We start from the raw sequence: 26,320 nt of genomic DNA on the forward strand, positions 1-26,320 counted from the left end.
AACGTGATAACGTTTGAGCGAACCCGAACAGCATAGTCGAAATTTAATCCCCAGTAATTAGTCTAGATGTACTCCTATATGAGTCAGTGGACCCAAACACCGTAAATTGAGAGGGGAAAAAATGGATTTCGATCATAATTTTTTTACTTTTTAGATTCCTCTCGTCATAACGAAGTAATAATCCCTAAAAAATTGACGAAAAATTAACAACTGCAAAATTTTTTTTGAAGAAAGACAAAAAAAATAAGCCACTTGGCTTAGTTAGCCGAACAACCACTTGCCATTGTTTTACGGGTGTTGCTATTGGTACTGACCAATAGCGTAGGGAAAATGCACCGACGGCCGATCCGAGCCGTCCAAAAATTTAAAAAAAAAACCGAGTGGGCTTGCGCGAGAATCAACGGTATCCGACGTGCGTAGGTGCTCAATCTAAACACTCCATTTTTTTGTACATACATGTATACACGAAAAAATGAGGAATTTGGATCGAGAACCTACGCACATCGGATGCCGTTGATTCCCGCTTTAGCGCACTCGGGTTTTTTTTTTTTTTTTTTATAATTTTTGGACGACTCAAATCGGTTGTCTGGTGGCCGGAGACGGCCCGGCACGGCCGTCGGTGCATTTTTCCTATGGTACTGTCGGTACCAATATCATTTTCGATTGTTTTACCCTCTTTTGGTCTCAGGTCAATTGTGGGGGAAAAAAAGAACAACAGAGTTTAAATGCCTGGTCGACCAGCTGTTTGAAGTACTTGGTTGATCGTTGGATGTTGCAAAGGATTAATAAATTTTCGTAGGGGTTTTGGCTGGAGTAGTTGAGGCCTTGGAACAATGGGACATTTCATATGGAGTATACAATTTTCACATGCATGATAATCGTTTTGGAACTTCGTAAGTTTTCTAGAACGTGATAACGTTTGAGCGAACCCGAACATCATATTCGAAATTTAATCCCCAGTAATTAGTCTAGATGTATATGCGTCAGTGGACCCAAACACCGTAAATTGAGAGGGGAAAAAATGGCCCGAGCATGTCATTAATCACGGTAACGCGGGAAAGAAAGCCGGAACCCCCAAGTTTTTTCAATTTTCAACTGCCACCCACCTCACACCTGTAATTGAGTCGTGATATGCTGTTACTTTCCCTCGACCGATGTCGCCGGAGTTTTTAAAAACAAGACTTTGAATGTTGAAAATCAGGACTTCTCTAGAAACAAATAAAGACTTGGAAGAATAATTAATCAAATAACTTTATTAATCTTTAAAATCAGTACAATCGACAGACGTCAATATGTTACAGACTATTCAAACAAGAAAAAATGATGAATATAAACAACATCAATCAATCTATAGTGGAATATACAAATATAGTTAAGGCTCAGAAGTTTCCAAACTCCCAATCCTAAATGCTTTCGATTTTGATTTTTGTAAGCGTCGGTTGGCTTATATGAATGCAATATTTTGGTAATGTTAAAAAGAAAACACAAAAAAGAAAACTATAGGACGAATCGCTATAACACTTCAAAAGAATACACAATGGCAAAAGACAAGAAGAATGAAACGAAGACAACCCAGCTTAAATTACTTGACTCCATGGATTCCGAACCCAACATAGTCAACAGTACTGTCATCAGAGGTTACAAGACCAGCCTCTGGGAAACACTGAATGCTATGATTTGATATCAAATCTATGGAAAATGCGTAATGTACATGAGAATATAATGCAGGATGTCAAAAAAAAAAAAGAGACTATATGCAACTTGTGAGAACAAAAAATGTGAAACCAGGTAGAATTAGTTCATTCATCGTTGTTGCAGCCACTCCTGAATTGCAGACCGGAGAGCGCGATTGGGCACAAGATTGCAGTGTGGAAGCTTGAGATTTGTCATGGGTGAAGTATTGTGTCCCCCGTCCAGCCATCCTTTTAAAGCCTCCAATTCATACGTATATCCATCAGCCGCTACGTGTGGATCTTGCATGATTTCCTGCATGGGTTGAGCAAAAGTTGTAAGGAAAAAAATCAAATACTTTTTTTTGGCTATAACAATCTTGACCCAAAAGGAGGAATCGTGACATAAGGAGTTTCAATTATAAGCAAAAATGCCCTATGGTACCCCATAAAAACACTACTTACCTAGAGAATAAAATAGGATTAAATTGAAGTAAATATTTTCTCGTGTCCCTGTGTCATTAACATGGGAATAATATGAATGCCACACTAAGACACACACCCGCAATACCCGACATTCCTATCGGACTACATTTAGATCGAAACTCAAAGCATAGCTTGTAGAAAACTCTCCCAGGGTGATATAATGAAGCACATTAAGATTCATAAGAGCTGGAAAAAATAGATAATCACATATCAAAATTCCATTAGTTGGTTGACAAATCAATTAGTACTTTGATTTGTCGGGAGGTGCGGATCATTGCAGGAGAACCAAGAACTGATTAGCTACGCAAAAATAACTCATTAACAATTGGCAATCATAAAGCTGGGGTACCAACACCAAGAACTCATTATAATTACCAATCAAAAAGCTGGGGTACCAACACTAGCGCCCCTATTCCAAAAAAAAAAAAAACTAGCGCCTATTTTTTTGTCAAAAATTCTCAAGAATTTGGGACGAAAGTATAAAAGAGTCTAGTAAGTTTAACAGAGGAAGCAATGGACCGACCTGGAAAATAGGACATATAAAATACGGTGGAATCTGGCAATCCTCCTCGGAGTTCATCAGAAATGGTGGGACCCCACACGACACTCTCATTCGTTCAAGCACCCTCCACACATCCGAGGCAAGATCTGGCCGGCTCTGACGGTTCACCTCACAGCACCACATTGCTGTGTGAGCCAACTGCTGGGCTTGCACAAAAGGCCAGTCCCCAGCCGTTGGATCCAACAAGTTCTTTAAGTTCCCTTTATCCAACGCATACTTTACTTCCTTGGTTATCCCCAAGGCTGGTCTTCCAGTCAATAACCGCAATAATATGATCCCGAATGAGAAAACATCCGATTTTGGACTAATTTCTCCTGTTGTGAGGAACTCAGGATCCATGTACGAAAAAGTGCCCTTTGGAGTTTCAGTTATCCAAGAAGGTGTGGTGTTGTTGCTCGAGAATTGGTTTTGGCAAAGTATACGACATATTCCGAAGTCACTGAGTTTGCTCACGTAGTTGGAATCTAGGAGAATATTCGCTGGTTTTAGGTCACCGTGAACTATGCTGTGGGGACTGCAGGAATGGAGGAAGATGAGAACAGAACAAAGCTCTGTTGCAATGCGGATTCGAGTTTGCCATGAGAGTGGAGGAGAGTTGTCCTTGCAACAGAGTCGATCTTCAAGGCTTCCATTGGGAAGATACTCGTAGACGAGAATGAAAAATTCTGGGCAAGCTCCGATGAGCGTGACAAGGTTTGGATGCCTCAACTTGCTCAAAACAGTGACCTGAGTAAAACAAACCGAAGCCAAAAGCTCAGATGTATATATGTAGAATGTACAAATAATATACTGCACAAAAGATTAGAGCCAATGGCAGGAAATCTGTTTACGCTATTTTGCATTCAGAAACCCGTTTCTTCAGTTTCATGGTAGTTTTGTTCTCCGGAATCTCAATATTTGTTACAGCTTTAGTGTACAAAATACAATCCAACAGAATAACATCCATAACTAAATTCGCTTATGTATGCATCACAGTAACACATTTAACAATATAATATTTCTATTTTTAGAGTGCATTGTGAGTGAAATATTTTGAAGAAATATAGCCACCAGGTAAATGGTGCAGCAGATAATGAAGTAGTACAATACTTTCGCACAAGATTTATGGACCACAAGTGTGTAAGTTGGACCCAAGGGGCTGTGGCCAATGAAACCGAGAATATAAAAAGGTGACACTGACACCCCCACAGTCCAATTCCTTAAAGTGATCCAAACCACGCCATATATTACTGATTCATAATACACCAGAATCAGAAACCGTATCAATCCAATTCCAGTACAGAAGAAAACTTTTAAATTTTTGGTTTCTGCTTTACATGATATCTACAACCCTCCGGCTCTGTAAAGGAATGGCTCAAAGGAAAGATGCAGCTAATAAAGTTGAGAGTGAAAACAATGTTACCTCTTGTTGAAACTCTGAGGGGCCTTGCATGCTATTAGAGTTCAGCATCTTTATAGCAACTTGAGTGTGACGAAGTTGACCCTTGTAAATATTTCCATAGCCCCCTTCCCCAATCTTTAAGGATAGGTCAAAATTGGAAGTCGCTTCTACGATTTCGGAGAAAGAGAACTCAGAGAAAAACTCAGGTGCAAGTCTATTTGCAGTCGCGCCTGCTTTTTCTCTCCTCAGCTCCTCTGCTTCTTTAAGCGCATTGTCACGCTCCTTTTGCAATTCATCTCGTTCCTTTTTATACTTTTGCAACAGTTCCACAGCAGAGAACATCTTCTGTTCCAAATCTTTTACCATTTGCTCCGAGTTTGCAATCTGGCTCTCCATAGATGATTTGTGTTCGAGGGCAATACGGAGTTCTTCCATGACTTCAGCCACCTGCTGCTTCCTCTGTTCAAGTTCTATTTTTCCCCTTGCTAGTGCTTCCTCAACTTCTTTCCTTTGTCTTAGTTCCTCGGCATATAAGTTTTCCGATGCTTTAGCCTACAAATGGGAAGTCATGATTGGCAACTGGCACAAGATCATTGAGGTTCCAAAATCAAGTCTTGAAGTTACACGTGTAAATGTAGCACACCGTTTCCTGATCCAAAAAGATGCCTACCCTCTCATGTGATTCAAAACATCATTAAATAACCCACCTGTAAAAAGCATCAAACTCAAAGCCAATAGGCAAAACCAATTGGCAATGAGTGGAGAGGCCGCCCTAGCTCATATACTAGTTTTGGAGGAGATAATTAACCGATGTGGGACAAACTTCAACACGTGGGACCCGTGAAAAGGTAAACAAATGATCCATAACACAGTGATCACAACAACAGTGCACTTATGGCACAAACAAGGGGGAACAAATTTTCCGAAAAAACCCTAGCTTTGATACCAAGTTAAAGAATTCAACTCACAACCAATTGGCAGTGAGTAGAGAGGCCACCAGTCTCATATACTAGTTTTGGAGGAGATAATTAACCGATGTGAGACAAACTTCAACACCACCTTTGGATGGAAGACTAGAAAAGCAATAATCCCAAGACTCCCAACTACATAACGAGGAGCTCCATTCACTATGCACCTAGATCGGTTTTTTATCCCATACAAAAGATGGTCCACCATATGATAATGCACACCATCTATAAAGTACGGGATTCACGAGAAAAAAAAAATTCCCTGTATAATGTATTATCTATAGTAACACGTGGAATACAATCGTCATATATTGTAATATTGAATTTGAGTATGGGTAATATTCTGTACTTCCCATTACTTGGTATCAATGTTCTAAATGGCGCTTGGCGCTAGTAGGGCAGAGACCCACCTCCAAGCGCCAAGCCGCCTAGGCGGCGCCAAGCAATTCGGCGTTTTTTTTTTATTATTTTAACAAACCATTATCCAATCAAACTATATTCTATGTATCCATAATGCAAGCTCAAAGTTCTACATAACCAAAATGCAAAGTTTAATGTACAAACCCAAATGAAATTAAGTAGTAGCAACTAGCAAATAAGTTGAATAAGACAATTAAGTAGAAATAAACGAGATCGGAGATCCTTAATGCCAAGTTCAAAGTTCATCTCCTTCCTCTAACTCTTCTCCTCCATACCCTTCCAAAACTTGATCTCCATTAGTTTAATACTATACATTTTAGGCCGCCAAAGATGCCGCCGCCAAGACCGCCAAGGTCGCCTAGGCGGCCGCCAAACACCGCCAAACCTCCCTGGGCACCAAATCAAACGCCAAGGGGTATTGGCGTGGCGGCAGGGCACCTCCAAGCACCTAGGCGGCCTTGGCAGCCGCCATTTAGAACACTGCTTGGTATTATTTCAAATGAGTCTCATGGTGGAGTTTTTCACTAGCCATGAGCGATATTCTCCTATATATGACACATAGTAAGCATAGGGTATGGACACGAACATGCCCCCGACATGTCGCGCATTACAGCTTTAGGATTGCATAGTCACGTATGTGCGGTGTAAGGTGTTGCATGCCGTGGTCTGTGCTACTCAGGAAAAACCTACTCTTGGACTTCACTCCGTCTTCCGATATTGGGCACAAAAAGTAGGTGATATGCCGCCCATTCATATATGTTATAGGTAGATAGATTTAATATTCTTTCTCATAACATTTGGTTCCTAGGACATCAGATATCTATAAAGAAACAACAAATCTCACTGCATATTCCAAATCTGAAACTAACTCATCGTAGTAAAGAAAAGAAACAAACTGCATAGGACAAAGTTTACTCTGCGGATAGCATCAATGGCATCTTTTTGAGCTTTACGACGCCTCATTGACTCGTCAAAGGCCTCTCGCCTAGAAGTCTCTGCCTCTGCTATGGATTGTTCAAGCTGATAATAAAGTTCGTCATTCATACGTCCTTCCTGCTGAAATCATTAACCGTTCAGCCACTTATTAGACAAGTAAATTTCCAAAAGCCTGTGTCACTGAACCCACCCATATTACCTAAGATACCAAACAATCAAGTTAAAAAGCCTATAAATTGTAATGCCCAAAAATGTTGATATCCATGCATGCTTCATCATCGTCATAGCTTAAAACATACCAATACAAAGGGAGGTGATGACAATTGATGATGATCCTCTTTGCACGAAACTGGGATCAAAGCTAAACCATCAGGCATGTCAACAGAAGAAGATGATGTACGTGAAGTACGAGAAGGACTCCTTGAAATATCATCCGAATCAACAGAACTCTCCTCTGCACCCAAACTGCTGCGGGGAGTTTCCCCTCTGGAGTCATCAGAGGAAAAAGTTGAGACTCTGCGCATGTTGGGACATGAACTGGTGAGCTTGTGCGGATCAATTGTCAGTTCTGCAGCGGATTGTGATCTCCAGTTTCTAGGATGCCCAGTTTCAGAGTTTGGACTAGCGCTAAGTCCTTCCGATCTACCTTCTCTATATGGATAAGGAACATGCATTAGCAATTTAAAAGGTAGTTCCTGCTATAATGGAGTTGAGGTTATCACATGACCATTAGTAGGTGATCCATAAAGATGATAGGAAGGCATACTTGGGAAGTGATTTTAGCATTCCCTCTTTATATCTTCACTGATTTTTTTTTTCCTTTATTCATACAGATCTACAACATTGTCCTTTTATATAACTACTCTAATTCACATTTTCACACATGAAAGGGAGATGCTGTAAATTCAAGCAATGAAGACAAAAAGAGAGGGCGAATCGTGAAAAAGATTGCATGAAACAGATTGCTCTAGAGTTTCTCCACTGAGGACATAAATGCACATGCATATTCATGCCACTAAATATACCTCATTGACACCAAAAAAATATATAAAAGAAGTGTAGCTATACAAGGACCAAAATACAAAGCATGATGATGACAACCTCAAATAGTTGGAACTCCGAGTAAGAGGGTAGTAAGAACAAAAATGCCAAGCATACCTTGTGTGAACTAGTTGGCCTTTACAGATAAACCAAATGTGACAAAACATAGGTGCTTGTTGGAGCACATATCTGGCTTTCTTAGATTTTGGCTCCACCATTTTCCTGCAATGTGAAGGCATAAGGATAAGCTATTTATTGAAGCAAAGTTCCACTCTAGCAAGATATGGATCAGGTGATGAGGAATTTCTTGTCAAGTTTAAACAGCGCAGATAAAAGTACTAGATACTTAATGGCCTGTATGTATTCCTGATCACAAAAGATGAGTTTATTACGGAACTGCAGCTGAAAAAGTTTTGCACAATCAAATAACTATCTCTAAAGAAATTGACGACGAACAAATAAATAAAAAAGGTCTTTATGGGGTTGCTACCTTGAGTAATGCTTGTCTGCTGCTGCTCCCATAACAAGCTTCCTGATACCATGCTGATTTATGAGTTCCACAATACCCTTCTCAATAGAGTTCATTTCAATGTGTAGTTCGTCTACTACCTACACAAGAAGAAAGACACAACACAAATTAAGTACTGTGAGTCCGTTGATTCCTATAGACAAAAGGAAATCAAAGGTGTTACTATAAAATTAGTAGCTCAGAGCTATTTGAAAAAACATAGAACTAACTGTCGTAATTGGTCCTACATATTGTGAAACACAAAAATGTACGAATTTTCTCTCATAGTGTCTGGTAAACCAAAACCAAACACAAACTCATTTCTGCTGTATAATAGCAAAGCTCTGGAATTAAAACAAATAGTTACATGGTCTTAAAAGAAAATAATTAGAGAGTACCCCTGCGCGGCTACACTTTGTTTTGTATTCTCGCAGAAGCTTATTCATATCTTCCCTCTCAACCTCGCGGTATGCCCTGACGTGATGCGGTTCCAGTTGGCTTACTGGAAATTTGGTTCCCACTGCAAATCATCAAGAACATTCAGAAGTAGTATACGAACATTGAACTTATGACTAAAAACCATCTCTATGCTCCATGATTCCATCAAACACAAAACCCATGTCAAGGAAAGTTGGGAAGTGACAACAATGGCAACCTAAAGAAAGAGCAGTGCTTCAGCTGCAAAATCAACACATTCAGCAGAGAAGGCACAATATTAGGCAGCAAGACTTCACATAGTCTATGATTGATCAGATTCTATCCCCCATAGTAACCAAGAGTCCATGCTATATAGTATATACCAATTTTCCAGAGCGTAGATATTGAATCATCAAAAATTTAGTCTCCGAATACTATTTTAAACGGCTATCAAGCACGAAATTAAATTTCATTCATAAAGTCAACATAAGATAGCGTGAACCAAGAAATTTACTCATGGGAATCCTCTGAGCAGGCTCATGAACATGAAGGATGCATATCTTTCTTCCACCAGCGTTACGCAATGCCCAAATAAGAATCGATGTGCTCTCTTTGATGTCCTTTCCCACCGCGATATACATCTTCTCTTCGACAACTTGAACCGGTTGCGGTGGTGATTCCTCCACGATTTCACTCCCACTAGCCATCATTTCGGAGATTTCGGTTCCGGGGTATCTTATTGGATTGATTTCTTGTGGTATCAATGGTAGACGACTCACCACAGCCATGGAAAAATCGTAAAACTCCTCTCACAGTAGCAAGCCCCAATTTTCTCTCTAAAACTCCCCTTTTTCAGTAAATTTCACCCTTTAGACCCACCCAAACATCATATTACCCAGATTCTGTAAATCTTCCTGCATACACAACTTTAACTTCACAGCTGAAAGCTGTCATAAGTTCTCTCTCTCCCGCCAACAAAAACCCTAAATTTTGCGAACCAATTCGGAGGGTTTGCTGGAATCAATTCAAATGAATCAATCCAGCCTCTCTCTCTCTCTCTCTCTCTCTCTCTCTCTCTCTCTCTCTCTCTCTCTCCTTCTTCTTCTACTTCTTCAATAATCAGAACCCCTAAAATTGGTGAAAGATTAGAACAGAAGAGAGTTAACAGAAGAAAGTTCTAATACAAACTTCTACACCAATTACAAACTTTCATAGCAATTACGATCGATGGATTGAGATTGAACTATTTGCAGCTAATGATTATATCTTTACAGCTAATGATAATGATTAACCCAGAAAGGGGTTGCTTGTCTTGTTAAGCTACAAAGAAACAACTACACCACAACAAAGCCGGCTCTACATATGTTTACGTTATAAAATTCTGTCAAACTTACTTATACAATTTCATGGCGGGCTCCATCTCCTTTAGTCCACCCCTGCTTCTCTCTCTCTCTCTCTCTCTCTCTCTCTCTCTCTCTCTCCGTGTGTGCGCGCGCGCGCTTCCTAGGGTGGGGGGTATCTTTTTGGGATCGCAAGAATGGGTGGTTGAAGGGTCCAAACCAGTATATAGGTCCAAAACAGATAACAAAAGAAAAGCAGTGATGGAAATAGAAAAGTCAATGAAAATGGAATATTCGTGTTTTGTAATTTGACTAATACTGCCTACGGCACTACGCACTTGCTAGATAGTGACTCAAACACTAAATCGATTCATTAATGTGTAATATGTAATCTTCTTTTTAGTGACACGAAAGAGAATTACTCATCCTTACTGGACTTCCCAACTAAACTAAACTTTTAAGCTAATTACAAAGAACTATCAATTTGAGTATAGGGTTTTGGAATTGGAAGATCATTGGCATTTGTGCAATTACTACAAAGAATGTGGGCACTTACATTACATTTGCTAAAGTTCCTTTGCGCAATTACTACAAAGAATGTTGACACTTATACATTACATTTGCAAAATTCTTTGTCAACTCTTGGATCAAATGAATCTTAGCTCTTCTTTCAACTTATGTTTGTGTGGTCCCTACATCCTTGTGTTTTACTATCTCCGTCCCAAAATGTTTGTCCGGCCCGCAAAACAAGGACTCAAAAATAATTCATTTATTTTAAGAAAAAAATCAAACTTTTTTTTTATAAATTATAAGAACTCATCAATATTTTTTGAATTGTTGAAAAAAATTTAAATTTTTATTGCAAAAATTATATTATTTTTACATTCTCGTTTTGCGGACCGGACGAATATTATTAGACGGAGAGAGTATTAGGTAGATAAGTCAGTTGCCACACTTTGCTGTGAATTTCAGTTTTGGGTCACAAGAACCTCAATTACATAATCCTTTTAGATGGCCTATGCTCTCGCTTTCGATTTTCTTTCGCGCTCGCGAATTTTAGTTATTTAGAAGATTTTAAAAGACATTTTTGTGCTCGCGCTCACCCACCCGAGCATTATGTGATGTAGGTCCCTACACTCCGCTCTCTTTTTTCCTTTTACCATTGTTTGGTTGCTTATAGAAACTTACCGTAATATTTTTTCGATCGTTTCCATAATTCCATACAAAATGAGCGCTAGGTGATAAAATACTTCGATGGGAGACGAGTTATGTGTATCTTGGAAAATTTAATATAAATGCCAAATGAGCACTGGGTGACAACACAATAGATAGACATTCGTAGTTTAGATGTGATGACATAAATGAAGCTATTTGTATCTTGAGAGATTCGATTTGCCAAATTCGCAACTGAAATGAATTTGTCACATTATTTCTGTACAAACTAATTTTTTTTTTCAAAGTCAGAAGTTTTATCCTATGAAATTTTGCTGAATGAAGACGTAGCTGTTGGGATAATTACTGGCAATATTATAAGATGGTCAGCAATGTTGGTGAGTGGCTGTGAGGGGCCAACCTGGGAAGGGAATATTGCCAATTTGCCGACATTTTACTCTACTTGGGGGAGTTTTAATAGTAATTACTCCTCACGTCCTTTTTTAAATATTTACTAAGATTCAGCGTGTTATTTTTAATTATCTATATCTCTTAATGTATATTATTAAAATATGATAGATCTCAATTATTTCTAGGGTAGGATAGTGATAATGCCGAAATCGTTTTTGTTAGTGTCAAAACTCCAATGTATAAAAGTTTTATACATTGCAAATGATACAAGTCTTTTGTGCACTAGAGTTTTGGCACCGACAAAAACGGTTTTAGCACCAAAAAAAACGGTTTTGACACCAACAAAAACGGTTTTAGCATTATCATTTTCCTTATTAAGACAATGATTTTAAAAACATAAAATATAATATACGACGAAAAATATGAATTTTTGAAAATAACACGCAAAACTGTGGTAGACATTTAAAAAGACAGTGAGTAATAATTGTAGTAGGTGGGGCTCCCATGAAAGAAAAACAGCAAGGTGGGGAGAGATAGACTTAGGCTCCGTTCCAGAAACCTTCTTAAAAAATAAGTACTTATTTTGCCACTTCTCAATCAAAAATAAGAAGGGTCATTCCACAAAACCCAAATAAGAAGTTCATTTCACATTTTCAAACTCAAAAATAATGTAAATGAAAAAAAAAATTAATTTTTTTTGCACCGTATTAAAGATCTCAATGAAATCTATTAAACAAGATCCATAGTGGTAGGAAAATTATTAATGTAAACACATGATTTTTGAGCTTGAAGGTACCTTATACAAAAAATAAGACTGTTGCAATGATAATGGGCGCCGACGGAGGGAAATCGTACCGGCAGCCACGCCGGGCTGTCTCCGGCCACCAGACAGCCGATTCGAGCCGTCCAAAAATTCTAGAAAAAAAACCCGAGGGGGCTTAAGCGGGAATCAACGGCATCCGAAGTGTGTAGGGTGCTTGACATGAGCACCCATTATAAGTACCAACCTTCTTATTTTTCGGAACAAGCTTTCTTATTACACAAAAAATAAGTTCTTATTGTGTTTCTGGAATGGGCTCTTATTCCTGAAGTCGCGTAAATAGACTTTTCATGGAGCCGCGCAATCTTGGCCGTCCGTTCCGGCTTTGGACGGCCCGGATTTAAATGAAACTTTTTCGGATTTAACTCAATCCCGAAAAAATTTTATTAGAATCCAGACCGTATAAAACACTTTAGACGTTTGAGATTCACCTCCGTAGACAATATTCGTGAAAGGCAAAAGCTAACTGGCGCTATATTGCACTCGTTTGTGTACCTCACGCGCCCGTCCTTGCAGCCTTTTAACTGTCCCAGTCAGGTCAATGTCTGAGTGTGCAGTAATACTTTTACCATGTGCTCTAAAATGACATTTTTGCCCTTCTTTGTTGTTCCCAATCTCTCTCTCTCTCTCTCTCTCTCTCTCTCTCTCTCCTAAATACACCAAAATCAGCCTCTCCTCTATCTTATCTGGATTCGACCGTGTGATTTTCCAACCAGCAAATTTTCACCTCGATTTCTCTTTGTTCTTCAGCTGGCAAAATAAAGAGATGGGTAGGGGTTTTGCGCTTTCTGGTTGACCCACTTAACATGACTTCTATATTTTGTGTGCTTTTCTTCTGATTAATTTGAGGGCTAGGGCTCATAATTTATTTTGTGGGTTTCCTGGTTAAAGTTCTCAAAAAATTCATTGGAAAAAACCTAAAATTTCCCCTCTCTTCTCCTTCTCTCTTATATTCCCCTTCGCTTTAGATTGAAGTTGAACTAACCCAGATCTAGATTCTCTGCCTGGGAAGGAGTAGAGGTTTCCCAATTCCACAAACTAAAATATATTGCACGTCCTTTTACCAACTCTCTCTGTGTAATTTTCAAATTCAGATTGGTGGGTAGAACTGCCGGCGTCGGCTTCTTCAACCAAGTCGGCCTAATTAAGCTCCGTCCGCCAGCAACTTGGTGTTCTCAACTTTGGGGTTCTGTAGTGTACTCAAAAGTATGTAAATTCTCCGTTAGAAATCTCATCTCCTTCTCTGGTTGAATGCAAACACTCTCTCTCTCTCTCTCTCTCTCTCTCCATATATATATATATATGTATATATATATATAACACAGATTTATGTATGTGTGTTATAGTGGATTTTACTGATTTCGGGAGAGATTTGGGTACAATCCCTAAAGTATGCTTTTCTTAATTTCATTTACCTGAAAGAAAAACTCCTCAGAATTTGAATGTTTATCAATAATGGCATTTTAAAAAAAAAAAATACTCATTATTTTCACTTCGATCTACTTTTTTTTTTTCCTTTTAAAATTGGAGACAATTTCGTATAAATAACTCTTTTTTTTAATAGATAGAAAAAATTATGGTAGTCTGTACTCAAGCTCTTTGGATGTACGGATAAAAAATCTATCTATCGATCAAGTACTATCCTGAAAGTAAAAACTGGAAGAAAGCCAAAGAGGGTTTCATTTTTTCTTGGTGTTCTTGTAGAGAGAGTCTTGTGAAACAATAAAAACAACAGGACAATATTGTCATTTGGTAAAAGGCGACAGACTGGAATCGGTCCTGTCAAATATAAAAAGTATAAGGTGGACACCTGGCTTACTACAGTAAGTGATTAACAAGTGCAATAGTGCACCCGTTAGACGGACCGTTCATGAAAAACTCCAATAAAATGTTTTTCTCGTGAAGGAATATTCTCTAGTCCGCGCACTTGATTGCAGTCTAGAAAGTTAGACCAAACTCTCTATAAAGTTTCAAATGAGTTGAAAACGAGATCAATCAACCACAACTGATGAACTGTGATCCTAGTCTACTTCCTCGGCAGCTTCTCAGCAAGTTCACTCAGTAGTCAGGAAATTGATTTTTCCTCTCCGGGTGTCCCGATTAATTTGACTTTACCCGCACTTCTAAGTTTTAACTAATCTTTATAGTCTCTCTTAAAGCCCTTTCATACCTTTACGCATGGGGCAAGGTGACCAAAAAATTACCAGCAAGAAGATTTGAATCTGAGCCCTTCGTAGAGAGCAAGCTCATAAGCCTTTATCGTGTAAATTTATATTTTTATACTACAAAATACAAATTATAATCTCAAAGGAAAAAAAAGAAAGGAATGGTTAGACTATAAATTCCAAGATTCTGAACCGTGTTATAGAAACACTATGCTAACTGCACAGATAATGGAGTACATATTCCATGCACAGATCATTTTAGGACACGTTTTGGATCTCACAAACATGATCGGAGCCGTTCATTTTGTTCAAAATATTTTGTTTAGGACCCCTGTAAAAAATCATTTCAATCGGATACCGGTAGAAACCTTTACGAAACATCCAACTTTGTCCCAGAATTCAAGCCAAATTTTGGGACAAAGTTGGGTGTTTTGTAAAGGCTCTTATCGGTATCTGGTAGAACTTATTTTTTACAAGAATTATAAAAAAAATATTTTAAATAAAATGAACGGTTCCGATTATTTTTATGGAACACAAAACGGATCCCAAAATAATCTCTGCATGGAGTATGTACTCCATTGTCTGTCCAGCTAGCACAATGGTTTGCAGTTAATACATTTATTATTGCAGGATTGAGACCGTTGATTCCTTATCTAACAAGGACAATACATTTATTGCAGGATTGAGACCTTTGATTCCTTGTCTAACAAGGACAATAAAAGGTTGTCCTTTGTATTTATTACATTTACAGAAGCGAAATTATACAATAATCCTGGAGTACCGTCACGTGGTGTTCCGGATCACTCTACAGCCACACATTCTTGTAGTGTCAACGACTAAGTGTATGAACGCTACATAAATGGTGATTTCGGAGTGGTCCCGGAGCACCTCGCGGCGGTGCGCCCGAACTACTAAATAATAATTACTCTTTCAAGTACTGTTGGAATTTAATTTCAAGTTCTAAACCGTGTTAGAAACGTATTCAATCAATTTATCAGCGTAATCGTACAATGTATGAATAATTGTCAAAAATGAACAACTGTAAGTTAAAACGCGTGGTGTTCAACTAGTATGCTATTATTGACCGACGCTTACCGTATTAGAAAGGTAGATTTTGGCACTCCAGTTTTAACCAGTGGCATTCCACATTTTGTTTTATAATCTCACACGATCAAGACACAAAGTGGAGTGCCAGTGACTAAAACAGAAGTGCCAAAATCAATTTCCTATTGGAAAAGGTTGGTTATTGATTAATAATGATATCAGAAACAGAACTTCTGTATTCAGTTCATTATCTCCTTTTAATAAAATTAACAGTTTGCACCATTGTTAAACATTACTGTCGATGTATACTTTGAGTCATCGTCTCATATTTTTATACTCCAAGGATTGCGCAGTTGCATTTACGCGTGACACGTGTACGCGTTTGTGTACGATTCTTCTATTTCTTGAAAAGGAGATGATCATATCCAATCAATTTATTCGCGTAATCATACAATTTACGAAGAATTGCCGGATTGAACAACCACAAGTTGAAGCGTGTTGTGTTCAACTATTACTAGCAATGCTTGACTTATCCAATACGGTACTTGTCACTCGGAAGTCGTTATGTAGTATTAGGGGGGATCGTGGTGAGTGGATTGTCAATGAGGAAAAATGCAAACTGGAAAATGCAAAAACAAATAGGCCACCAAACGGGCCCTTAGTATTCAGACGTTAAAAAAATGCTAGCTCCCAATGATATGCAGTTGAATTAGTCCCTACACTCCGCTTCTTTTCCTTTTATCTTTGTTTGGTTGCTTATAGAAACTTACTTTAATTTTTTCAAATGTTTTCCATAATTCCATACAAAATCAGCACTACGTGATAAATACTTTGATGGGAGACGAGTTATCAAAACAACTGAACTTATATGTCCGCTATATTGTGGGCGGTTAGTAGGGCCAAATACATTTGCATTTTTAGTTTTTTGAACCAACTGCTAGAGACGTTCTTCTTCCCGCGCTCTTCGAACAATTGATTAGTTTTGGAGAATTGTTCAGTTTTGGAGGCTGCTACAGTACTAGAGTTCCATTGAAAAAGGAGCACGGGTAATAGAAAATGCAAACGGAACTGCACGTTGTACATACACTTTCAAAATTTGAGGTTTATTCAGTAGTATCTATCTTATACTAATAGGAAGACATCCACGGTTTAGTTGTGATGACATAAATGAAATTATCCATATATATAAGATGGTCAACTAACATTGGTGAGTGGCTGTGAGGGGCCAACCTGCAAGGGAAACAATGCCATTTGCCAACATTTTTTAACCTATCGTTGAGTCGTCGACACTACTTGGGGGAGTTAATAGTAATTAAACTATAGTAGGTGGGGCTCCCATGAAAGAAAAACAGCAAGGAGGGGCCAGTTTGTGATGGAATATTCTCGTGCCGCACTTGATTCCTGTCTAGTAACGTCTCCACGTGGCACTTGATTCAATTTTGTTTTTGAAACATAAATTAAACCAAACTATCCTATTTTACAAGAGATACATATTCACGACTCCCTTGTGAATAAATTATTTATAAAGGGACAATTTCACCCGTCCGCCACATAATGGTAAGTAAAAATGTTTTTCTTCCTAATCTACTTCCTCAGCAGCTTATTGGCAAGTTCCATTTTGAGGTGTACTGTGCATACGTACATGATAATGTAACGGAGGATGTCAAAGCAAGACTATAAGCAACTTGTCACCGTTGTTGCGGCCACTCCTGAATTGCAGACCGGAGAGCGCGATTGGGCACAAGATTGCGGTGTGGAAGCTCGAGATTTGTCATGGGTGAAGTATCGTGGCCCCCGTCCAGCCATCCTTTTAAAGCCTCCAATTCATATGTATATCCATCAGCTGCTACGTGCATGTGAATTTTGCATGATTTCCTGCATGGGTTGAGCAAAAGTTGTAAGAAAAAAATCAAATACTTTTTTCGGTCACAACAATCTTGACCCAAAAAAAACCACATACCTAGAGGATAAAATAGGATAAAATTGAAGTAAATATTTTTCTCGTGTCCCTGGGTCTTTTTTTGAATGGCAGAAACATCGTCATGTTCTAAGAACAATCTTCTGTCCAATCCGAGACCCAAACCTACGATTGACAAGAAACCAATCGAGGACACCCAAAAGGAACGAAGCCCTCCTAAAAAGGCCGAAGCCTAAACACCCTAAATGAGTCTAATAATATTCAGATCGGAACAAATTTAGTACTACATAAAAGAGGCCTCTCTGCCCATATCTTGAAAATCAGCACCCGCGGGTCTTTAACATGGGAATAAGATGAATGCCACACTTAGACACATACCCACAATACCTGACATTCCTATCCGAGTACATTTAGCTTGCAGGAGACTCTCCCAGGGTGATATAATGAAGAACGTTATAATTCATAAGAGCTGGGAAAAATAGATAATCAAGAAAGTATAAAAGAGTCTATACGTAGGTTTAACAGAAGAAGCAATGGACCAACCTGTACAATTAATAGGACATATAAATTACAGTGGAATCTGGCAATCCTCCTCGGAGTAGATCAGAAACGGTAGGGTCCCACACGACACTCTCATTTGTTCGAGCAATCCCCACACATCCAAGGCAAGATCTGGCCGGCTCCGACGGTTCACCTCACAGCACCTCAGTGCTGTGTGAGCCAACTGCTGGGCTTGCACAAAAGGCCAGTTCCCAGCTGTTGGATCCAACAAGTTCTTTAAGTTCCCTTTATCCAACGCATACTTAACTTCCTTGGCTATCCCCAAAGCTGGTCTTCCAGTCAATAACTGCAATAATATGATCCCGAACGAGTAAACATCTGATTTTGGGGTAATTTCTCCTGTCGAGAGGAACTCAGGATCCATGTACGTAAAAGTGCCCTTTGGAAATTCAGTTATCCAAGATGGTGTGGTGTTGTTGCTCGAGAATTGGTTTTGGCAAAGTATACGACATATTCCGAAGTCACTGAGTTTGCTCACGTAGTTGGAATCTAGGAGAATATTTGCTGGTTTTAGGTCACCATGAACTATGCTGTGGGGATTGCAGGAATGGAGGAAGACGAGAGCAGAACAAAGCTCTGTTGCAATGCGGATGCGAGTTTGCCATGAGAGTGGAGGAGAGTTGTCTTTGCAACAGAGTCGATCTTCAAGGCTTCCATTGGGAAGATACTCGTAGACGAGAACAAAAAATTCGGGGCAGGCTCCGATGAGTGTGACAAGGTTCGGATGCCTCAACTTGCTCAAAACAGTGACCTGAGTAAAACAAACCGAAGCCAAAAGATCAGATGTATAAAAGTAGAATGTACGAATAATATACTGCACAAAAGATTAAAGCCAATGGCAGGAAATCTGTTTACGCTATTTTGCATTCAGAGAAGCCTGTTTCTTCAGTTTCACGGTAGTTTTGTTCCCCGGAATCTCAATTTTTGTTACTGATTTAGTGTACATAATACAATCCAACAGTATAACATCCATAACTAAATTCACTTTTGCATGCATCACAGTAACACATGTAACAATATAATATTTCTATTTTTAGAGTGCATTGTGAGTGAAATATTTTGCAGAAATATAGACACCGGGTAAATGGTGAAATGGATAATGAAGTAGTACAATACTTTCCCGCAAGATTTATGGACATGTGTGGAAGTTGGACACAAGGGGCTGTGGCCAATGAAACCGAGAATATATAAAGGTGACACGGCCACAGTCCAATTGCTTAAAGTGATCCAAACCACACCATATATTACTGATTCATAATACACCAGAATCAGAAACCGTATCAATCCAATTCCAGTACAGAAGATAAACATTTAAATTTTTGGTTTCTGCTACATGAAAACTACAACCGTCCGGCTCTGTAAAGGAATGGCTTAAAGGAAAGATGCAGCTAATAAAGTTGAGAGTGAAAACAATGTTACCTCTTGTTGAAACTCTGAGGGGCCCTGCATGCTATTAGAGTTCAGCATCTTTATAGCAACTTGAGTGTGACGAAGTTGACCCTTGTAAATATTTCCATAGCCCCCTTCCCCAATCTTTAAGGATAGGTCAAAATTGGAAGTTGCTTCCACGATTTCGGAGAAAGAGAACTCAGAGAAAAACTCAGGTGCAAGTCTATTGGCAGCCACGCTTACTTTTTCTCTCCTCAGCTCCTCTGCTTCTTTAAGTGCATTGTCATGCTCCTTTTGCAATTCATCTCGTTCCTTCTTATTCTTTTGCAACTTTTCCACAGCAGAGAACATCTTCTGTTTCAAATCTTCTACCATTCGCTCAGAGTTTGCAATCTGGCTCTCCAGAGATGATTTGTGTTCTAGGGCAATACGGAGTTCTTCCGTGACTTCACCTAGCTGCTGCTTCCTCTGTTTAAGTTCTTCTTTTCCCCTTGCTAGTGCTTCCTCAACTTCTTTCCTTTGTCTTAGTTCCTCGGCATATAAGTTTTCCGATGCTTTAGCCTGCAAACGGGAAGTCATGATTGGCAACTGGCACAAGATCATTGAGGTTCCAATTTCAAGTCTTGAAGTTACACGTGTATGTTGGGAATGCCTAGAATTCGTTTGTCCCACATTGGTTAATTCTGTTATTCCTGTTTTTGCATCCTATTATAAATAGGGGACTTGGTAGACTTCTAGGAATTATCTTTTGGGTGGCCTCTCTTATATTGTGGCCTTTCTAGAGTTACAGATTACAGCCAGCTCTTTGTATCTCTTCTCCCCTCTCTCCTCGCCTGTGGACAAACCCATCTTGGGAAACCACGTATATCTTGTGATTTCTTGTTTATTTTTCTTTTCTCGTTCTTAGTTCGCGTTCATAACGTTCCGTTACAACAGTGTAAATGTAGCACACCGTTTCCTGATCCAAAAAGATGCCTACCCTCTCATGTGGTTCAAAACATCATTAAATAATCCACCTGTTAAAGCATCCACCTCAAAACCAATTGGCAATGAGTGGAGAAGCCGCCCAAACTCATATACTAGTTTTGGAGGAGATAATTAACCGATATGGGACAAACTTCAACATGTGTGACCCCCGACTCGCACGTGGAGAGGTAAACAAATGATCCATAACACATAGATACAACAACGGTGCACTTATGCCACAAACAAGGGGCCCTAGCTTTGATATCAAGTTAAAGCATCCAACACATAACCAATTGGCAGCGAGTGGAGGGACCACTCAGGCTCATATACTAGTTTTGGAGGAGATAATTAACCGATGTGGGACAAACTTCAACACCACCTTTGGATGGAAGACCAGAAAAGCAATAATCCCAAGACTCCCAACTACATAACGAAAGAGCTCCATTCACTATGCACCTAGATCGGTTTTTTATCCCATACAAAAGATGGTCCACCATATGATAATTGAGTACTAAGAAGCATAAACACTTCTAATAAGGTGGTTTGTTTCCGTTGGATGCAACTTATCCGACCACTCATCCTACACTCACCAAGACAACCATCCAAACAAGTCACATTATCAATTTGTCACCATGCACCATTTGGACATTTGAGGGAGACACATATCCATCACTTAAGACACAAGCACATCACAAGTTGTAAAAAAAATAACTGCAGATACATTGGTAGAATAACAACAATGTGTGATTTCACCTATTTATCTGTGTAGATAATGCACACCATCCATGGAAGTAGAAAAAGAAAAAGCAATCCCTGTATGATGTATTACCTACAGTTACACGTGGAATACAACCGTTACATATTGTTGTATTGAACTTGAGTTATGGGTAATATTCTGTACTTCCCATTACTTGGAATTATTTCAAATGAGTCTCATGGTGGAGTTTTTCACTAGCTATGAGAGATATTCTCCTATATATGACACATAGCAAGCATAGGGTATGGATACGAACATGCCCCCGGCATGTCGTGCATTGCAGTTTTAGGATTGCATGGTCACGTATGTGAGGTGTTGCATGCCGTGGTCTGTGCTACTCAGGAAAAACCTACTCTTGGACCTCACTCCATCTTCCAATATTGGGCACAAAAAGCAGGTAACAAGTCGCCCATTCATATATGTTATAGGTAGATAGATTTAATATTCTTTCTCATAACATTTGGTTCCTAGGATATCAGATATCTATAAAGAAAACAACAAATCTCACTGCATATTCCAAATCTGAAACTAACTCATCATAGTAAAGAAAAGAAACAAACTGCATAGTGACAAAAAGTTTACTCTGCGGATAGCATCAATGGCATCTTTTTCCGCTTTACGATGCCTCTTTGACTCGTCAAGCCCAGAAGTCTCTGCCTCTGCTATGGATTGTTCAAGCTGACCATAAAGTTCGTCATTGGTACGTCCTTCCTGCTGAAATCATTAACCGTTCAGCCAATTATTAGACAAGTAAATATCCAAAGGCCTGTGTCACTGAACCCACCCATATTACATAAGCTACCAAACAATCAAGTTAAACAGCCTATAATTATAATGCCCAAAATGTGATATCCATGCATGCTTCATCGTCATCATAGCTTAAAACATACCAATACAATGGGAGGTGATGAAAATTGATGATGATCCTCTATGGTCAAAACTGGGATCAAAGGTAAAACATCAGGCATGTCAACAGAAGAACATGATGTATGTGAAGCTTCACGAGGACTCCTTGAAATTTCATTCGAATCAACAGACCCTCTGGAGTCATTGGGGGATAAAGTTGAGAGACTGCGAATATCGGGACCTGAACTGGTAAGCTTGAGCTGATCAATTGGCAGTTCTGCAACGGATTGTGATCTCCCGTATCTAGATTGCCCAGTTTCAGAGTTTGGACTAGCGCTAACGCCTTCCGATCTACCTTCTCTGTATGGATAAGGAACATGCATTAGCAATTTTAAAGGTAGTTCCTGCTATAATGGAGTTGAGGATATCATGACCATAAGTAGGTGATCCATAAAGATGATAGGAAGACATAATTGGGAAGTGATTTTAGCATTCCCTCTTTATATCTGCACTGTTCTTTTTTTCGTTTATTTATACAGATATACAACATTGTCCTTTTATATTAGTATTCTAATTCACATTTTCACACGTGGAAGGGTGATGCTGTAAATTCAAGTAATGAAGACAAAAAGAGAGTGCAAATCGTGAAAAAGAATGCATGAAACACATAGCTCTAGAGTTCCTCCATCAAGGACATAAATGCACATGCATATTCAAGCCACTAAATATACCTCATTGAAACCAAAATAAGCATAGCTATACAAGGACCAAAATTCAAACCATGATGATGAGAACCTCAAATAGTTGGAACTCCAAGTAAGAGGGTAGTAAGAACAAAAATGCCAAGCATACCTTGTGTGAACTAGTTGGCCTTTACAGACAAACCAAATGTGACAAAACATAGGTGCTTGTTCGCGCACATAGATGGCTTTCTTAGATTTTGGCATTTTCCTGCAATGTGAAGGCATAAGGGTAAGCTGTTTATTGAAGCAAAGTTCCACTCTAGCAAGATATGTATGTATTCCTGATCACAAAAGATGAGTTTATTACGGAACTGCAACTGAAAACTATCTGTAAAGACAATGACAATGAACAAATAAATAAAAAAGGTCTTTATGGGGTTGCTACTTTGAGTAATGCTTGTCTGCTGCTGCTCCCATAACGAGCTTCCTGATACCATGCTGATTTATGAGTTTCACAATACCCTTCTCAATAGAGTTCATTTCAATGTGTAGTAAGTCTACTACCTACACAAGAAGAAAGACACAATACAAATTAAGTTCAGTGAGTCCGTTGATTCCTATAGGCAAAAGAAAATCAAAGGTGTTACTATAAAATTAATAGCTCGGAGCTATTTGAAAAAACACAGAACTAACTGTCATAATAGGTCCTACATATTAAGAAACACAAAAAAGTACGAATTTTCTCTTACAGTGTCTGGTAAAACGAACACAAACTCATTCTGCTGCATAATAGCAAAGCTCTGGAATTAAAACAAATAGTTACATGGTCTTGAAGAAAAGAATTAGAGATTACCCCTGCGCGACTACACTTTATTTTGTAAATTTGCAGAAGCTTATTCATCTCTTGCCTCTCAACCTCGCGGTGTGCCCTGACGTGATGCGCTTCCAGTTGGCTTACTGGAAATTTGGTACCCACTGCAAATCATCAAGAACATTTAGAAATAGTACACGAACATTGAACTTATGACTAAAAACCATCTCTATGCTCCATGATTCCATCAAACACAAAACCCATGTCAAGGAAAGTTGGGAAGTGACAACAATGGCAACCTAAAGAAAGAGCAGTGCTTCAGCACCAAAATCGACACATTCAGCAGAGAAGGAAGCAAGACTTCACATAGTCTATGTTGATATTCTATCCCCCATAGTAACCAAGAGTCCACGCTATATAGTATATACCAATTTTCTGGAGCGTAGATATTGAATCATCAAAACTTAAATCTAGTCACCGAATACTATTTTAAACGGCTATCAAGCACGAAATTAAATTTCATTCATACGTCAACATAAGATATATATGGAGGGCATGAATCAAGAAATTTACTAATGCGAATCCACTGAGCAGGCTCATGAACATGAAGGATGCATATCTTTCTTCCACCAGCGTTACGCAATGCCCAAATAAGAACCGATGTGTTCTCTTTGATGTCCTTTCCCACCGCGATATACATCTTCTCTTCGACAACTTGAACCGGTCGTGGTGGTGATTCCTCCATGATTTCACTCCCACTAGCCATCATTTCGGAGATTCCGATTCCAGGGTATCTCTTGTGGTATCAACGGTAGACGACTCACCACAGCCATGGAAAATTCGTAAAACTCCTCTCACTGTAGCAAGCCCAAATTTTCTCTCTTAAACTTCCCTTTTTCAGTAAATTTCACTCTTTTGATCCACCCAAATACCCAAATTCTGTAAATCTTCCTACATACCCAACTTTAACTTCACAGCTGAAAGCTGACATAAGTTCTCTCTCTCCCGCCGATAAAAATCCTAAATTTTGCGAATCAATTCGGAAGGGTTGGCTGGAATCAATTCAACCTCTCTCTCTCTCTCTCTCTCTCTCTCTCCTTCTTCCTTCTTCTTTCTTCAATGGTCAGAACCCCTAAAATTGGTGAAAGATTAGAACAGAAGAAAGTTCTAATACAAACTTTCATACCAATTACAAACTTTCATCAGTTCAAGAAAAAAATAAAAATTACAAACTTTCATAGCAACTACGGTCGAAGGTTTGAAATTGAAGTGTTTGCAGCTAAAGATTATATCTTTACAGCTAATGATAATGATTAACCCAAAAAGGGATTGCTTGTCTTATACTACTATTTAAGCTACAAAGAAACAACTACACCACGACAAAGCTGGCTCTACATATGTTTACTAAAATTCTGTCAAACTTACGTATACAATTTCATGGCGGGCTCCATCTCCTTTAGCTCTCTCTCTCTCTCCAGGTGAGTGCGTGTGTGTCTGCTTCCTAGGGTAAAACTTCCTCAGAAAGGGGGGTACTTTTTCCGGATCGCAAGATTGAGGGGTCCAAACCAGTAGATAGGTCCAAAACAGATTACAAAATGAGCACTAGGTGAGTATATACTCTAAGGGGAGACGAGTTATCAAAACACCTGAACTTATATTTCCGCTTTAACTTGGGCGGTAGTAGGGCCATATTATACATTTGTATTTTTAGTTTTATGGACCAACTGCTATGTAGGCTAGAGAGACTGAATAATGATTTCCATTTGAAAAAAAGGAGCACGGGGTAATTGAAAAAGCAAAGGAAAGTACATATTGTTCATACACTTTCAAATTTGAGGTTTATTCGGTAGTAGTTTCTTACAATAGATATGCATTCGCGATTTAGTTGTGATGACATAGATGAAATTGTCCGTATCTTGAGAAATTCGATATGCCAAATTTGAGTTTGTCACATTATTTCTGTACAAACTAATTCTTTTTTCAAAGTAAGAAGTTTTATCCTATGAAAATTTGGTGCATGAAAAGTGAAAACCTAGCAGTTCAGATAATTACTGGCAAGACTATAAGATGGTCAACAATGATGGTGAGTGGCCAACCTGCAAAGGGAATGTTGCCAATTTGCCAACAATTTTATTACTCTCCCTAATTCCCTATTATCGTTAACTAATTAATAATTATAGTAGGTGGGGCCAGTTTGTGAACGAATATCCTAGTGTCGCACTTTATTCCCAGTCAACTACTGAACAATCTGAACTTTAGTAGATCTTTTTTCATTTTTGTGATATTTATATGTTACCGGCACTTTCATGTACTCTATTTAAATATGTGCATCAAAATTTTGTGACAAAAAATTTCCCTTGTCAACCTTTAAAAAAAAAATTTTAAATAATTATCTGGTTTTACTATTTTTTTTATCTTTAGTGAAAATTTAAATTTAAATAATTAATAATTAATTGGTTTTACTACGGAGTAGTTTATATGCGCTCTAACTAATTTCAAGACCTTAACGAAACCTCTGAGGTATCAACTCATTCAAGGTCAGTCTATACAAAGCTTTGTTTTTTGAGCTGATTTCTAGCGAGTACTCTTAGAAACACGTTTTAAACACATTGAACGGCTTAGATTATCAAAATTTAATTGAAAATTATGAGGTATTTTTTTAGGTGTCCTCAAAACCATCTCAATCAATCATTGTGATTTATTTTATGTCATCAAGCGGTACAAGAATTGCCTCCAAAATTTTTACAATAATGGGACATTACATCCATTACGTGACGTCCGCAATTACTAAACTAAACTAAACCCAACGCACAATAACTCAAGAGATAGCCTCATACGAAAAAGAAATAAACTAACAACGAAGAAAGATTCCTGAACATGAGAATTAATTACTAGTGATAAGCCTTTGGCAAAATTTGATGTCTTGACCTCTCAATACAGAGGAAACAAGGGTGACCAACTGAATTAGTTTTGATTGGTTAACAGTTAAATCAGTCACTAGACCTTGTTTGTTTGGGATATTCAAAATCCTTGCGCATACGGTTCTCAATAAATTTTCTTTATTCATC

General features: G+C 38.6%; 2 protein-coding genes across 7 annotated transcripts; both read right to left on the reverse strand.

Annotated features, from left to right (window-relative positions):
• Nucleotides 1-1,557: 1,557 nt before the first annotated feature.
• On the reverse strand, nt 1,558-9,945 carry LOC131334538 (U-box domain-containing protein 33-like). 5 transcript variants are annotated; one of them, XM_058369606.1, is made up of 10 exons: nt 9,784-9,945; nt 8,904-9,517; nt 8,371-8,492; nt 7,955-8,073; nt 7,582-7,686; nt 6,723-7,074; nt 6,403-6,543; nt 4,121-4,651; nt 2,680-3,444; nt 1,558-1,986 (listed from the first exon to the last, which is right to left on the reverse strand). In XM_058369606.1, the coding sequence occupies exons 2-10, from the start codon at nt 9,175-9,177 to the stop codon at nt 1,804-1,806; spliced, it is 2,592 nt and encodes an 863-aa protein (XP_058225589.1). In that variant the 5' UTR covers nt 9,178-9,517; nt 9,784-9,945; the 3' UTR covers nt 1,558-1,803. The 5 variants fall into 5 exon arrangements, with proteins under 5 accessions (XP_058225589.1, XP_058225592.1, XP_058225591.1 ...); XM_058369609.1 differs by having other exon boundaries at nt 6,403-6,540; nt 6,729-7,074; nt 8,904-9,891; XM_058369608.1 differs by having other exon boundaries at nt 6,729-7,074; nt 8,904-9,891.
• Nucleotides 9,946-16,758: 6,813 nt separating this feature from the next.
• LOC131334540 (U-box domain-containing protein 33-like) lies at nt 16,759-24,867 on the reverse strand. 2 transcript variants are annotated; one of them, XM_058369612.1, is made up of 10 exons: nt 24,678-24,867; nt 23,826-24,384; nt 23,295-23,416; nt 22,887-23,005; nt 22,611-22,709; nt 21,803-22,118; nt 21,495-21,626; nt 19,220-19,750; nt 17,783-18,551; nt 16,759-17,196 (listed from the first exon to the last, which is right to left on the reverse strand). In XM_058369612.1, exons 2-9 carry the CDS (start codon nt 24,019-24,021, stop codon nt 17,808-17,810), a joined length of 2,259 nt encoding a protein of 752 aa, XP_058225595.1. In that variant the 5' UTR covers nt 24,022-24,384; nt 24,678-24,867; the 3' UTR covers nt 16,759-17,196; nt 17,783-17,807. The 2 variants fall into 2 exon arrangements, with proteins under 2 accessions (XP_058225595.1, XP_058225594.1); XM_058369611.1 differs by lacking the exon at nt 24,678-24,867 and having other exon boundaries at nt 17,049-17,164; nt 23,826-24,635.
• Between the last annotated feature and the right edge of the window lie 1,453 nt (nt 24,868-26,320).

This window comes from Rhododendron vialii, chromosome 7a (genome assembly GCF_030253575.1).
Source record: "Rhododendron vialii isolate Sample 1 chromosome 7a, ASM3025357v1".
NCBI lineage: Eukaryota > Viridiplantae > Streptophyta > Magnoliopsida > Ericales > Ericaceae > Rhododendron > Rhododendron vialii.